We start from the raw sequence: 15,541 nt of genomic DNA on the forward strand, positions 1-15,541 counted from the left end.
CAACAACATACAAGAAAGATCAAAAAACTACATCTATAAGATACCCTGTGAATGCAACAATTTCTTCTTTTTCCATGTGTGCCTCATCCTTTAAGGAAATTGGCGATCATCACGGTCCATTTTACTCTGTAAATGAATCATTTCTACGAGCACGAAACATACATCAAGGACAGAGACTTCGTGAAATCCTAGATATGCAAACATGCCTGGGACAACGAACACAGACCATTTTAGCAAACCCATCATCAGAATTTAGCAGGCTTTGGTTGCCAATACTAAAAGAAGAAGTCAACAACAAGAACGTATCAACAATAGCGGGGTAACAGGAGATCGAAAAACATGGCCTACAATACGTATGTAACACACAAAACACAAATCTACAATTTATTACACAATCACACTTATGATACAGTTTATACAAATATATAACACAAAAACACACAAAACAGTTACAATTTCATATTCCTCGGGTAAAAACACAACTTTTAGATTTTTCAGCCATTTATATGCTGCTGCCTATAAGATCAAGGCCAAGTATGTCAATTTTAAAATGACATAACCTAATAACAAATACCTTTGGATATACTTTTTCCCAGAATTGTTATAATAATAAACTCAAACACCGAAGTAAAAAACTTCTGTTATAAGTGATATATTTAATTAAAAAATCCAAATGGATTATAATAAATTTCAGGACGTTTCCGGACTAATCAGTTCATCTTCAATGATGTTTTGGAGTACTTGAGTAAAAATAACCGAAGAACCAAACAGCGGTTGGGTTTACATTGAAGAAAACATACTTAAACGTGTTAAAATATACGGCATTATGCCGATGTAATTGGATCACTAACTGGGAACCATCCTCCTCCTCAGTCCTAATCCCTCTTGGGATGTAGTGACACCATCAGGCCCTTACAATTTTTTCACGATTTCCCTCCATCCTTCCCTGACCTGGACTTTCAACTATACCCTCGTCTATCAGTTTTTTCATCGTACTTGTTCTTCTAGCAATGTGTCCAAAATACTGCAAATATCTCTGTTGTATTTGTTTAAGCAACCTATGCTTTACCTTAAGTTGTTCTAATATCGGCGGTATACACACATTTCAAAAGCGTCTAGTTTATTTTTATCCGCTTTCTTTAAGGTCCACGCTTCGGATGCATATGTGGCTATGGGAAAAATGAGTGCCCTTACCAGCCTTGGTTTTGTGTGTATTGTTATGCTAGAATTTTTCCAAATTGTTACCAGTTTTATCATAGCTGTTCTAGCAATAGTCAACCTTCTACGTATCTCTCTGTCACACCCTCAGTCATTTGTTATTAGGGACCCCAGGTATATGAAACTATTTACTACTTCAAAGCCCCCAATTCCTTTAATGTGTTGAAGATTATTCCGAGCTCTGTCTACTATCATGATCTTTGTCTTACTCCTATTTAGCTTTAGTCCATATGTTTTGCTTTTCTCCTCCAGACATCTCATTATGTCTTCCATTTCTTCTTGATTTGCTGCGATTATTAAAGTGTCATCATGGCTCAGAAACCTGGACACTCACTAAAAGAGAGGAAACGTTGTTAGCCACCTTCGAAAGAAAAATCTTGCGACACATATATAAGGGCACAAAAGAAAACGGAATATGGCGAAAACGATACAACTCTGAACTTACAAAATATACCAGGATAAGGATATTATCACATTCATTAAAATAGGACGGCTGCGTTGGATAGGACATGTAGAAAGAATGGAAGAAGGCGAAATACCAAACAAAATATTCAAACAGATGCCAGTAGGAAAAAGAACAAGAGGAAGACCGAAACTGAGATACTTAGAACAAATAGAAAATGATATAACAACCTTAAAAATAAAAAACTGGAGAAAAAAAAGCACGAAACAGATCAGAATGGAGAATAATCCTGGAACAGGCCAAGACCCAAAAAGGGTTGTCGAGCCAGTGATAATGATGATGATGATTAAAGTGTCATCAGCATATCTCAATTTACTGATTTTTTTGACCTCCTACTGATATTCCACCCTTCCATACGTCTAGTACCTTTCGCATAATGTGTTCGCTGTAGATATTAAAAAGAGTTGGCGAGATTATGCATCCCTGTCTGACACCTAGAACTAGCAACCATAAGTTCCTACTATTGCGCGACTGACGCATATCGTGATTATTGATACAAGGTACATCCTGAAGTGATTCCAGCAAAAAATAAACTCGTATATAAAATGTCCATTATGGTCTGCTTTTCGACAGATTCGACGAAGGTGTTTGTAATTACGCAATCGTACTCTTGCTAACAAGTTACTACTCTAGCTAACACTTACAAGTTCGTACACGCTTACATGTTTGTCATATTTTCTTTTTCCAATTTTAACATATGTCGCCTAGAATAATTATAACCTCCCTAGGTTTTGTTTATGACCTGATTAAGTAAATATTTTCCTATAGAAAAGAATAATAAGATTTATCGTACGGCATTTTTGCCTTTCGGATTGTTCTGGCGCCAATTGCATCTTTAACCTTGTTTCATATAACTAGTATCCATGCATACTAGCCCAAGGGGACCGACGGCTTTACGTGCCCTCCGAAGCACGAAGCACATGCTAATAAATACCGAGGTACTTGTCTAGGTGTCAGGTGACCTTAAATATGAAATATTTTATATGCATGACTTTCTACTCACTTTAAAATGCTCTAAAAAATATGAATTTTAGATTTCAATGCATATTTTTTTTTATAATTATTATTTAAAAATTTCCTGGTTTGACATCAATTTTCAAATAAATCCTCGATTTTGATTGTGCTGTCGGTAAAGTCACTTTTCATGTTTCATGTCATATTTTCAAAAAATATTATTGTTTCTTGCAAAATTTTGTAAAAATATAAATACATTACTCCAGTCGTCAGACGCTGCCACTGAACCACTAAAAATCATACGAACAAGCTAAATTTTGCCAAGTATATTAATTTTGAGCCTCCAAAAAGATGCAAAAAATTTTAGCACTTTTACCCCCGGGCTTTCCACTAAACCCCCCATCCGCATTCCACAAAAACATCGATTTACCAGAAATCTGTACACCGTAGAAAAAAATTAAGACTTATTGAAGTTATACTTCTATACGCGCGCTCCACGTTGGAAATTTGTATGGGAGTGAATCTGTGAAATCATTACATATGTAAGATAATGAGTAAGAGATAGACAGAAGATATATTTTCTCTCTCTTCCTCTCTCGAATATAAAAATGTTCCTTTTGTATATATAATTAATATTATATATACTATTATATTAAGATATATATACATATAATATTATATACATAATAAAATATTTACTAATATTATTATTTATGTGATATGTTTTGTATTCTTTATTAAATGTTCATAATTATATTAGTCTTTTGTATTTCAAAATAATAATCTCAATAAATCACTGTATGATCCAGAACTGTCAATTTTGAAATACGTTTGTGTCATGTCCTCGGTAGTATAGTAGTCAGTATCCCCGCCTGTCACGCGGGAGACCGGGGCTCGATTCCCAGTCGGGGAGGACTTTTTTATTAATATTATTACATGGTAAATTAAACATATATGCGTAAGTAGAAAAGTTATGTATATTATTGTCATTTTTAAATACTTATGAATATTGCATTTTAATTTGTATTGTATTATTATATTAATAACAAAATAAACAATGAATTTTACTGCAAAGTATGTGAAAAAAAATTTTTGCATTCAACTCCTTTCATACATATATGAAAATAAAAATATACATTTTCATCAAAATATTGATTCAATCCTTCACTGTTAGTAAGTTGTTATTAATTCTGTTTCTCTTTCTGCTATGTCTTACCTATAGCATTACATATGTAATGATTGTGCAGATTGACTTCCAAATAAATTTGTAACGGCGAATGCATGTATAGAAGTGTAACTTCCACCGGCAGTCCCACTGGACTGCCACACCCGTTTTTTTTAAATTACACTAGTACGTTTTTCTAGAGAACAAAACCTCTGCAATAAACTACACCCAAAACCACCTTCTTATATGTATTTCCCGTGACGTGTGATCGTTTTTAATGTAAAACATTATATTCTGCGTTTTTTATTCATATTTCAAATGCCTCATATCTGTTACCACAACTCAAAATTAAAATTTCATGTCAAAGGTTTTAAAGATTTATCTCTAAAAATGGAAATTTTACAACAACTGGTCAATGAAAGTAATCAATTTTATTGATCTCACGAGACTCGTAAAAAATGGCAAAAATCGCGCCACGTTAATTTATTTAACACCTTTATAGAAACTGAGTTTATTCTCGGCGAAATAAAAAAAAACTGCATACGAAAGCTGCACTCTTTGCCTTTAAAATGCAACTTGATTTTTGTCAATAGGACATTTGGATCAAAAGATATCTAACTTTTACTGTCGAGCTGATACAAATTTTATTGAACATTCATTTCGCGCAAGTAACTGACACGCAAAATCGACAGTCGCTTCAAGCGTTGTTTCCGAGAGAACATTTCATTCTATACAAAAAATGCTTATAAACATTTTTGTTTAAAATTATCTGTTACATTTTTTATTTGAAACATTTTTTTCTACGGTGTGCAGATTCTTGGTACATCGATTTTTTCTGTTTTTAACCCCCTGCGAGGGGGGTTTTAGGAGGAACCCCGGGGGTAAAAGTGGTTAACTATGTTGCATCTTTTTTGGGGTCCAAAAATTAATATTCTCTGCAAAATTCAGCTTGTTCGTATGATTTTTGAGGGGTCAACTCTCTGAGGACTATACTAATAAAAAAATATAAATTTGTAAAAAGTAAATATTTTGTTTTTATTGTGTCTTTAGTGTATCAGTTATGTTTATATTAGTTTCGATTAGGTTGGGTTAAGTTTGAATAGGTTTTTGCAGTCATTAAACATGTTGAGAACTTGAGAATTATTTCAAATTGTTGTATATTATTATTTCAAATATATATTTTTTGACATTTTCACTCCGTAAAAAGCAATTACAATAATTATTACACAGATGCGCGGGAGTTATTACAATTTGAATAAAGTATGCCTTTTTGTAATATTTTTTTATTTTTTGTTTTTGTTGTAATTTCTGATTTTTTTTTCATTTTCAAAGGGTTTTGTACTTTTTTTAGCTTCAGAAACAAAATTCATAGAAAATAAATAACCTTTTGTCACTTCTTTGACAAAAACCAAAAAAATTGCAAAGCCTAGCCTTTTCCGGTTTGCTATTGAGCCGCAAAAAAACTACACATACATAGACAAGAAAAGGCATAAAGAAGACATTGTGCGCCTTACTTGTATTGGGCCCCAAAAACCAAATTATATATATTTTTTTATATAACACGCTGTTTCCTATTGTAATTTTATATTTTACTTTATTCTACGAACTATGTACTATCAAAACTTGGACGTATTTTAACTTATCATTTAAGTTTATGTGCATATTAAAAACCATGAAATTGGCAATTATTACCGCTCTAAACTAAAATAGTATATATTATATTATTTAGGTTATTGTGCAGAACCACTTTTGCATAGCTTTGGTGTGTTTTAATATGACCTATATATTACAATTGTGCTTTAGATAAAAGAATTTGCCTAGATAATATTAATTAATTGTCATGTTTACGATATCATGACCTGTTTTAATGATATATACGATTTATATCGTAAATATGGTGTATTTTTACGGGTATATTGTCATACTGTGCGCTCGTTAGCTAACAAATCCTACTTACATTACATATTTTCCTCCTCATCAGCATACCGTTAGTTATATCACAAGAATCTCATCAATTCTAACTGTAGGTAGATGCAAAACATCTATTCTAACCTTAAATTTAACGGCAAAATTCTCCGTGAACACTAATTCTTTCACCCCTGTAAATCTTTCCACCAAAACACACTAGATTCCGGCACTGACACTACAGTCTTTTGTGTGACAGTCATGACACCCTACTTTGATTCAGCATATGCACATTCCGGCGAATTTGCCCACGTAGTAAGGTAAAACATGTTGCTCTCGTTGCGAGTCGAAGTAAACTGGGCACCTGGCGAGACGAACGCGCATGTGCGACTTTCGTTATGTAACTATTGGGGACTTTACGGGTACGGTAAGATATCTCCGAGATGTGTCAGATACGCGTGTTCATTCTTCGTCGGAGTTTTGGTGGAAGAACGTTCGGATTTGGATATTACTTTAAAATGGAATGATGATAGGCTGGGAAAAGTAGTTGATATGGTGTTAATAATTATATTGTATTTCCCATACAGTTTTTGATAATATTATTGTAATAATAACACTACAATGTGTGTATTGTACTGTACGGTGTTGTTGATTTTATGATTTTTTTTCTCGTTATTATTTCATTAATCTATTTAAACATAGTATCACTAAATCTTACATTTTAATTCTGTTTAACTTTAATTCTTTGTTAGTGTAGTGTTTACACTGTAAAACAAAAAAAAAACAATGCACAAGCGAAGCTCTAACAATAAAAAGACCTTCATCTATTAGGGGTGTAACTATAGTGGGGAAACAAAACAAATGTAAAGTATAGTATCCAATTTTTCCTATATTTCGTTATATAAAAGGACATATGTTTTGGATACGTAACTATGATGTAATGCTCTGTGTATTTTTTTAAAGAATCCAAAGCAAGCTTTTTTGATAAAATCTTCCATAGTATCCACTCTTCTTTTGTTTCTAACTGAAATTTGGCAACATTCAGACCTATAAGCTTTTGTTTTTATCGCTATGTGGTTTGATCAAAGAAGTGCATTAACAATTCTTGTGCTTTTCGGTCCTTGCTGTATTCTAGGATCGTTTAGTATTCTATATTCTATATCTCTTTCTTGCTGTATCTTATTTGCTTCCTAAATATTGATATTTTTTGCACTTTTTTACATTTCTTAATTGTAGAAGCAAGGAAAGATAGATGGCAGAAGAAGCATCGGAAGAAGACAAATTTCATGGCTCTAGAACCTGAGAGAATGGTTTGGATGCAGCTCAAAACAACTTTTTAGAGCTACTGCCTCAAAAATTAAAATAGCTTTGATGATTGCCAACCTCCGTAGTGGAGATGGTACCTGAAGAAGAAGAAGAATTGTCGAACTGGATCCTTTTGGTTCTTCCTGTATTTTTAGATACACTGTTTTTGCATGCTTTTATTCAAACTTCAAACTTTTATTTGAGCTCATACTCTTCTTTAAGCTTTCGTAGCACATAATCAATTTTCTCTTCACAGTTGGCAATAATAACTTGATAATCTGCATAAAATTTTATTTCTACACACTTTCATCGTCAGCCTTCCAGTGCCTCTATATATGTTAATAGGGTAGACGATAAGCAACACCTCTGTTTAAGGCTTTTGTCCCCTTGAACAGTTTCGAAACTTTTGTGTCCGTCTTTGAAACTTTTTACATATATTATGAATTGTCTGAACATACATTTTACTAAAGTTAGCCTTTGTTAAAACATTAAATAGCTTTTTCAAGGGTACAGTATCGTGAGCTTCTTCCAGATCAAGATGACTAGTTAGATTTGCAGCTAAAGGCCAAACATTAAGGACAAAGACCCCATACAGCCTTTGTGCAAACAAACGAAAGGAAATAGTTCGCACAACAGTTCACTCAAAATAACGTCAACGTTCGACCTGACGATTTTTCGACTGAAAAAATGACAATAGCGATAAAAAGTATTAAATTAGGATAAGCAGCTGGTCCTGATAGTGTGCCTCCAGAGGCGACAAAGATCATCATAGAGACAAAACCTCAGATGGTCCGGAGGATCTTTAATGAACCCCTCCAGAAGCAAATGTTTCCCAAAGATATTGTTACGAACATGTATTCGGCGTGGCCCATGTAACGGTTGCATCTCGAAAGCGACTAGAAGTTTCCGGCGATGTCTCGAGCGCGAGAGAGATCAACCCGTCAAATAGGCGAATTAGAGGTGGGCTACTCCAGAATGTTCTAGTATATAGTACCCTTTGTATACAAGCATACGATGTTATGAGTAGAGTGGAGTTGATAAGTTATTACCGAACCGTAAACTTATAAATAAATATATTTCATAAATTTGAACCGCTCGTTTTATTTAATCTCGCTACAATATTAAACAGGTAAGACTGACGCTAATACTTAAACCGGGCAGAGACCCCGAGACTGCTAACTCTTACAGGCCGATCTGCCTTCTAGACGGTCTAGGGAAATTTTATGAAAATTTTATTAAAAATCGCCTTTAGGCCCGTGGCTTATTATAGCTCTTTCTTCTTTTTCTTTTAATTCTTTTATTTTCAAGGATTCTTTGTTTTCATGGCACTCAAGCCATCTTTTTGACGTAGTAGCATAGGGCAGCTTTTCCTTTTTTACAACTTGGTTCTTCTTTTCAGGCGACTAATTTTTCATTAGCTTTAGACGTTGATGGTTCTGAAGTCTTTGGCCAACTTTACATTGCTATGGATAATAATGCTGTCATTTTGCTGAGGTGTTTTAATTTATGGTGTTTCTTAACAGTTTCCAAAGAAATAGTCCTTGGACAAACATCTTTTTTGCATTATTGTTATTTACTATATGTATCATTTCTTCTCCTATGCCTTTATCATCCTTTGCTTTCTTCTCTTGCGTTTTTTACATTATTTGCCTCATCTTTTATTTTGTCATACTTTTCTTCTCCTCTGTCGGCATTATCCTCCACTTGATCAGCTTACTCTTCTATTTTGTCGTAGTTATCTTCTTCTCCTTCTACAATATTTACTTCAGCTGCTACCAAGCTAAACCTTCCTTTATCTTGGTCTCCTATATTATTTGTTTAACTTTCTTTAATGTCATTCTCTTCTTTTTCTGTATCTAGAACTTCACTTTCTGTTGTTTCTTTACACCTCTTCCTCAACTTCTTCCATATGTCAAACAACTCCTTTACCGATTAGTCACCTGTCCATTTACATATTTCAGCACGTTTAAATTATTTTCTTCTTTCGCATGGAATTAGTGATTCAATATAAAAAAACATGCAATATTAAATTCAGCGTTTTTATGTCCACTTGTATTATTTTCCTTGTTTTCTCCCAAAACTCTGGAAGGGTATTGCATGCATTTGCCAAAGTCTATAGCTTCTACATTATAGAGATACAATCCACACGTACGAAATCCGTTTTTAACAGAATCACCACTAACTCGCTCTGTGGCAATTTCTAGCAGAAGGGGAAAAGTTGCTTTGTTAACTGGCTTATTATTATTTGCTCTTCTCCAATTAAGAACAACATTCCTTCAACTAGCTTTTAAGGGTGCAATTAATGAAACATCTACCGGCTGCAGAATATGAGTTGCATTGTAGAAAAGTGCGTAAAACAACAATCCCGTTCTCTGCACAAAATTTGCTGAGTTTATAGGTCAAATGAGATTTGTGACTTTCCAATAAATAAAGTATAGGGAACTTCACGCCTTTTTGTTTTACAAATAAAAGAAGTGTGTTACAGACGTAACTATGGAAGGCTTGACATCAAACCTTTTTTAGACCTTCCTACAATCAATCAGGTATGACTCAGACGTAATGAAATAAAATAAAAATATCTTACCAATGAACCAGTACGGATTTGTGTTTCGTATTATTTCTGCAAAAATTCGCTCATAGGGATAAACAATCATAGGAGGATAAATCTGTCCATCTGCAGAAATTGTGAAGAAAATTGTAATGCATTCTTTTTCTAAATCAGATTTGATTTCATACAAATTTTTCACCCCTTTTGGTACTAAGACCAAACCTGTTTTAGGATTTGTAGCAAAACCTGACTCATGAGAGTTAAATATTCTTGTGGCATCTTGTAAGATATCTTCTACGTTTTCACTTGCAATGTATCTGTGTATATCTTCATACCACTGCCTAATATCGGTTTCAGAAACATAGGATCTCGCTGTATTTATAGATTCTGCGTGGCGCTGAGAAATTTCTGGATGGCGCCTGAAAAAGCATTAAACCATTTATTTAACGGTAAGCCATCTTTAAAAGGATTGAGGCGACCATCACTATCGATTATAGCTTTTACTGTTTCACAAAGCAGGTTTTTGTTTATAGGAAATCCTTGATGAGCTGAAACAGTGATTCAACGCACTAATATGTTTTCCTCCCTTAAGGTCAAAACGGTCAGATGACCCATTTTTCATTTTTCCAGGGTTCTACCTTTTAATTTGTTAATAAGGGTAGAGTGAGGAACATGATACGTCCTTTATGCACCACATATTGAACATAGGTTATTCTTAATATCCTCAATAGGGTCATTTTCTAAGTATTTGAAAAATACTTTAGCTTTCTTAGCCATGGCCGTTCTTTGCTGGAACAGAAATGATATAACCTGACCAGAGGTCAAGCTAGTTGTTGACCACCGGTCGCCGGTAGTTGACCACGTCACGATGCCAGTAGTTAACCGCTGTTCTCTGTGGTCAAAATCTGGACAGACATTTTCATTTGAAAATTTAACAAGACATATATATATATATATATATATATATATATATATATATATATATATATATATATATATATATATATATATATATATATATATATATCTATATATATATATATATATATATATATATATATATATATATATATATACATATATATTTAGGGATTCTACAGTATTCACTGCCTTCCCTCGCTCAACCGTTTCCCTCTCTCTCTGTTGTTCCATTCTCCATCGTTTAGTCCTCTCTTACTCATGGCGTCGTCTACTTCGTTCCTCCAGGATTTTCGGGGTCGTCCTCTTTTCCTCCTTCCTATGGGGCTCCATTCGGTTATTCTCTTTATCCATCTGCTGTCGCTAGTTCTTCTTACATGTCCATACCACTTTAGTCTTTTTTGTTAGTATGTCTGTTTCTATTGATGTTCTTTGCTTTATTTCTTTGCTTTATTTGCTATTAACAAGACAAAGAACAATAAATTGCGTGCATTGTAAGAGCGAAAAGGTGGGAAATAGTCACTTTCGCTGAAACACACTAATTGATCAATGAGGTTATTTACTACATAGATAATAGGCATAATTTTTAGTCCAATAATTGACCACTCGATTTTTTTCCAAAAAAAACTCGAAAATATTATAAAATATTAACAAAAACCTCTATATCTAATTTTGATCACAAATTATTTAGCGCAGTTTTTTGTATACGTTCTTTCGATGATTACAGATCTAAATAAAACTTTTTATTTTACCATTCTCCTCCTCATTCCTTAAGCCCTTGTCAGATTGTGGTGACACTCTAAATATTATTAGCTTTCTTTCTCCATTGGCTGCGATCCTGTGCCATAAGGACGGCTTCATGTAGGTATTTTCCCACCAGAGTCTTCATTTGGTCTGTCCATCGAGGTGGAGATCTTCCTTTTGGTCTTCGGCCTTCTACCTTTCCTTTTACTACCATAGTTCCATATGTTTCGGTTCTTCTAGCTATCACTTACCATGCTTATTACTAAATCACACACTGTAACTGAAATTTGACAAGTTAATTTATTAGGTCTTTAGGTCTAGGTACCATCTGCTAGCCGAAGGTTAAAACCCTACACGAAACCTACTACGTAGACGATAATGTTTACAAGTATCTTATTTTTAGGTATTAAGTGATCTTTGGTCAATTGCTGGGTATTGTTCAACTAGTGGAACAGGCCCCTTATAAGTCTTTATTTTCCAGAGCTTCTTTTGCTGCTTGATGAATGCAGTCTTTAATTAATTCGTACTTCATTTCTGTCTTTCGTCCATACGTTCAACTACGTCCAACTTTCGTTCATACATTATGTCCCGCAGTTTTGTAGCCAAACTACGTTTATACAGGAATTGAGCTAACTGCTGCTTGTGTTGCCGAGAGGGGGCATTTGGGCCTGTAGGACCCATCGCCGGCTCTTCGGGCTTCTTCCTATCCCCGGAATTGGATCGGGTATTCACCATCTTTGGTTTGTCGCTGGTAGAAAGGTTAAATACCACCGCTGTTATAAATAACAGTTCCAGTGACAAATACCTGTTATAGGTAACGGTTCCAAGGAACAGTTACAAAGTAACAGAGCAAAAATGGAAAACAGATAGGTAAAAATGATCAAGTATTCCTTGACTTACGGAAGGAATAACTTAGTAAACAAGTAATTTAAATGGTATAAAAATATAATGCAAAGAAAAAAAAATGTTTCTTGACTTACGGAAGAAACAACTTAGGACAGAAATATAGATAAATGAAATATGTAAATGTGAGAGTAAAATATGGAAATATTTCTAAGTGTTTCTTGACTTACGGAAGAAACGAAGAGTGGAAAAATAAAATACTCAAAATATAAAACGAGAAATGCAAAAATGAAACAGATTATAGAAATATGTCTAAGTGTTTCTTGACTTACGGAAGAAACAACTTAGAACAGAAAATAAACAAGAGAATCAAATATAGTAAAATAAATGCACAAATAAGTGTTTCTTGACTTACGGAAGAACGACTTATAATAGAAAATAAAAAAAATCAAATATAGAAAAGATGTGGAAATATTGCTAAGTGTTTCTTGACTTACGGAAGAAACAAATTAGCATAAAATAGAAAATGAAAGAGACAAATGTATTAAGTATTTTCGTAACTTAAGGAAGTAAATATCTTAGATAAAATATCGGAAATAATAATGCAACAATGATTATGAAAATATTTCTAAGTGTTCTTTTGACTTACCGGAAAAGAACGGCTTAGACAAACAATAAAAATAACAAGTCAAATATTCATAGAAATATTTCTAAGAGTTCTTTGACTTACCGGAAAGAACTACTTAGACAAAGTGCAAATCAAAATATAAAATAGAAAAAGCAAGATAAATATTTCTAAGTGTTCTTAACTTACGGAAGAACAACTTAGACACAAAATACAAGAAAAATAAACAATCAAAATAATCAAATAAAATATCAAACAATCAGTACATGAACAAAATATAGATCAATGTAATATTCTAACCTAAAAAGGTCTGAATATACAATAATGCTAAAATAAAAATGGTATATAGGAAATCAGAAATAAAACAATAACTTAGTTGGAACAATAATAGCACCGACTAGGTCTACAGTAGAAGAGGCAAGCTCGACTGATCGATGAGAGAAAATCTACCTGCTTTTATGTAAAACAAATCCTTTGTTTTACGTAGCAAAAGTGGAATTTCCCTGCATCGAGTCATTAGAAATTTGGATTTGGCCAAACTTGGAATTCCCAAGTATTTTGACCGATATCCAAATTCCTTGATGCGTCCGGCACGGCTGTCAGCTCCCGGCTGACACGCCTCCGGAGGACACTTGAGGCTGTCTAAATTAAATTTCTTGGTTTTTAACACATTTATTATTATTAATTTATCATTAATTTCTCCATTTTTATGTTTTGTTCGTCGGTAGTTGTCCATTTTTATGCTTTGCCTGTCAAGTTTATTAACTTTTTTTTTATTTTTTTTAATATGTGTACTCTTTCAGAGTTTTATTTTTAAATCTAATGTTTGTTTTGATTTATCATTTGATACTTATTTAAATTCTTTTATAGATATGAATCTTTCACTTTCACTGTTTTTATGGATTTTATTTTTTGTTTTTGCCATTTTTACAGTTTATGTTTTGTTACAATTTCTGCATCGCATCAGTTTGAAATTATCAATGCTATTGATGATTTTTCATATGTAAAGGTGTGAAATGCGTATTTATATCGTAAGTATGTAAGTAAGTACAGTGTAGAAGAGAGTCTTGCAATGAATTCAAATGCGTTTATTTTCCTATTCGACTTATCAGATCTATGACAATTATTATAATACATTACCAGGAATAACAGTAAAAAGAAAGGTACAGAAAGTAACTGTACCTTTTTCGCCAAGAAAAATTTTCAAATCACGTCCAAAACGAGAATTTCAACTGGATTAAACGGCACTGTACGTCGATGGCCAGTCAAGACCAGTTCTCCGGGTTCAGAACATCGAATTTGTTAAATTAAGCGACGCAGGGCAAACGATTAAAAAAGTGGTTGAAACGTTCATTTATTTAAATGGCTTGTGGTGACATTGTAGAAGGATTAAAAACACCAACTAGTAAGTTTTACATTTTTTATTGTTTTATGAATTTTATGTCATTTATACTAAGAGTATATTGTGTTTTAAGAAAATTTTCTTTGACAATAATACCATATTAGTGTCTACTAATTAATGGATATAAAGCTGACTAACACATCCTCAAATCGAATAAAGAAGCCTTTAAGTACGATTTTATATCTGAATATTGATAATACATAATAATATTTATAGCCGGTTCACAATTTGTTGATAGCTCACTACAAGTTTAACCCTAATTAGAAAACTGAAATACAGAGAGGATAGGTAATACGATATAATAGTAAAAACCCACCTAAAACTGAAGGTTTAAAACGTTTTCGACTAACCCACCTTATATCTGAAGGAATACAATACCTTATAATGCTATTACGGGGGTATTTTGAATGGTTAGAGATGAACGACCAGTGTCGTAGAGTATATGATTGAAACATTTATTTGAACTAAATAAATATATTTTTTAAATTGTACTTATGTAAATTGTATTTTTTAATAAAACTTATTTATTTTATTCAAAAATAAAAAGTTTCTTGCCATTTGTAAAAGATACATTTATTTAATTAGGGAAAAAGGCGCCAAATGTCGCCTGGCATAATTTCCAATGTGTTTTAAATGTATCCATTATTTTCGAATCCGTAGAAAACTAATAAATATTTTTGAAAAATTTAAACGCAGAATGAAAGATTACATTATTACTCAGGGCAGAAAGTCCCTGAAAACTTCTACAATGTTTATTTTAATATGTTATGTAACAGGGGTGAAAATAAAAGAGAAAATATAGTATAATTTTTAATTGAAAATATTGCATGCAAAAGAAACTTTTTATTTATTCTAAAAAATATTCCATTCTGCCTTTAAATTTTTCAAAAATGCTGTTTAGTTTTCTCAGGATTTGAAAAAAAAATGGATACATTTAAAACACATTGAACATTTTGACAGGCGACATTTTGCGCCTTTCCCCTTTAATACCTTACGATTACAACTATTATTACTTACCTTATATAATTACGATTAGAAAACTATTTAAATTCAAAATAAATAGGATCAACTTCGGAATCCGAGTCATCTTGAGGGTTAATAATTAGCGGTTGTGTCTCTACGGTCGCATCAATTATGTTATCAAGATCCCACATTTTTTGTTCTTCATCTATTACATGCCTTACTGCATCTTTCCAGTTTTGTTCTGTAATATGTTGTAAAGACTCGTATAACAATTCACGTACAGCTTGTATTTTATATAACGTATTTTTTCTAGCCACATAACTTTTCATTTGTGCCCAAATGAGTTCAATTGGATTTATTTCGCAGTGGTAGGGTGGAAGTCTAAGGACTGTAATGTTTCGCCTTTCCGCCATTTTGTCAACTACGTATTCCTTGAACTTAGATTTGTGTTGCCGGGCAATTTTTAGAAGTTCTGCTTTTACCATTCC

At 33.0% G+C, this 15,541-nt stretch overlaps 2 protein-coding genes across 4 annotated transcripts in view; one reads left to right on the top strand and one right to left on the bottom strand.

Moving 5' to 3' along the window:
* The window catches only part of shot (dystonin-like protein short stop), a 733,882-nt gene that overhangs the window by 540,729 nt on the left and 177,612 nt on the right, over nt 1-15,541 (bottom strand). Inside the window, exon 1 of one of the 3 annotated variants that reach the window (XM_072531657.1) lies at nt 5,853-6,054. The exons of the other annotated variants lie outside the window; for them this stretch is intronic. The gene's annotated coding sequence lies outside the window, so the exon portion shown is untranslated. Of the gene's footprint in view, nt 1-5,852; nt 6,055-15,541 lie in introns of those variants that run through there. 3 annotated transcript variants of the gene reach the window in all.
* The window catches only part of LOC140441179 (venom serine protease-like), a 318,277-nt gene continuing 316,711 nt past the window's right edge, over nt 13,976-15,541 (top strand). Inside the window, exon 1 of the mRNA XM_072531695.1 lies at nt 13,976-14,093. Coding sequence (XP_072387796.1) covers nt 14,051-14,093 — 43 coding nt within the window. The 5' untranslated portion in view covers nt 13,976-14,050. The remainder of the gene's footprint in view (nt 14,094-15,541) is intronic.

This window comes from Diabrotica undecimpunctata, chromosome 5 (genome assembly GCF_040954645.1).
Source record: "Diabrotica undecimpunctata isolate CICGRU chromosome 5, icDiaUnde3, whole genome shotgun sequence".
NCBI lineage: Eukaryota > Metazoa > Arthropoda > Insecta > Coleoptera > Chrysomelidae > Diabrotica > Diabrotica undecimpunctata.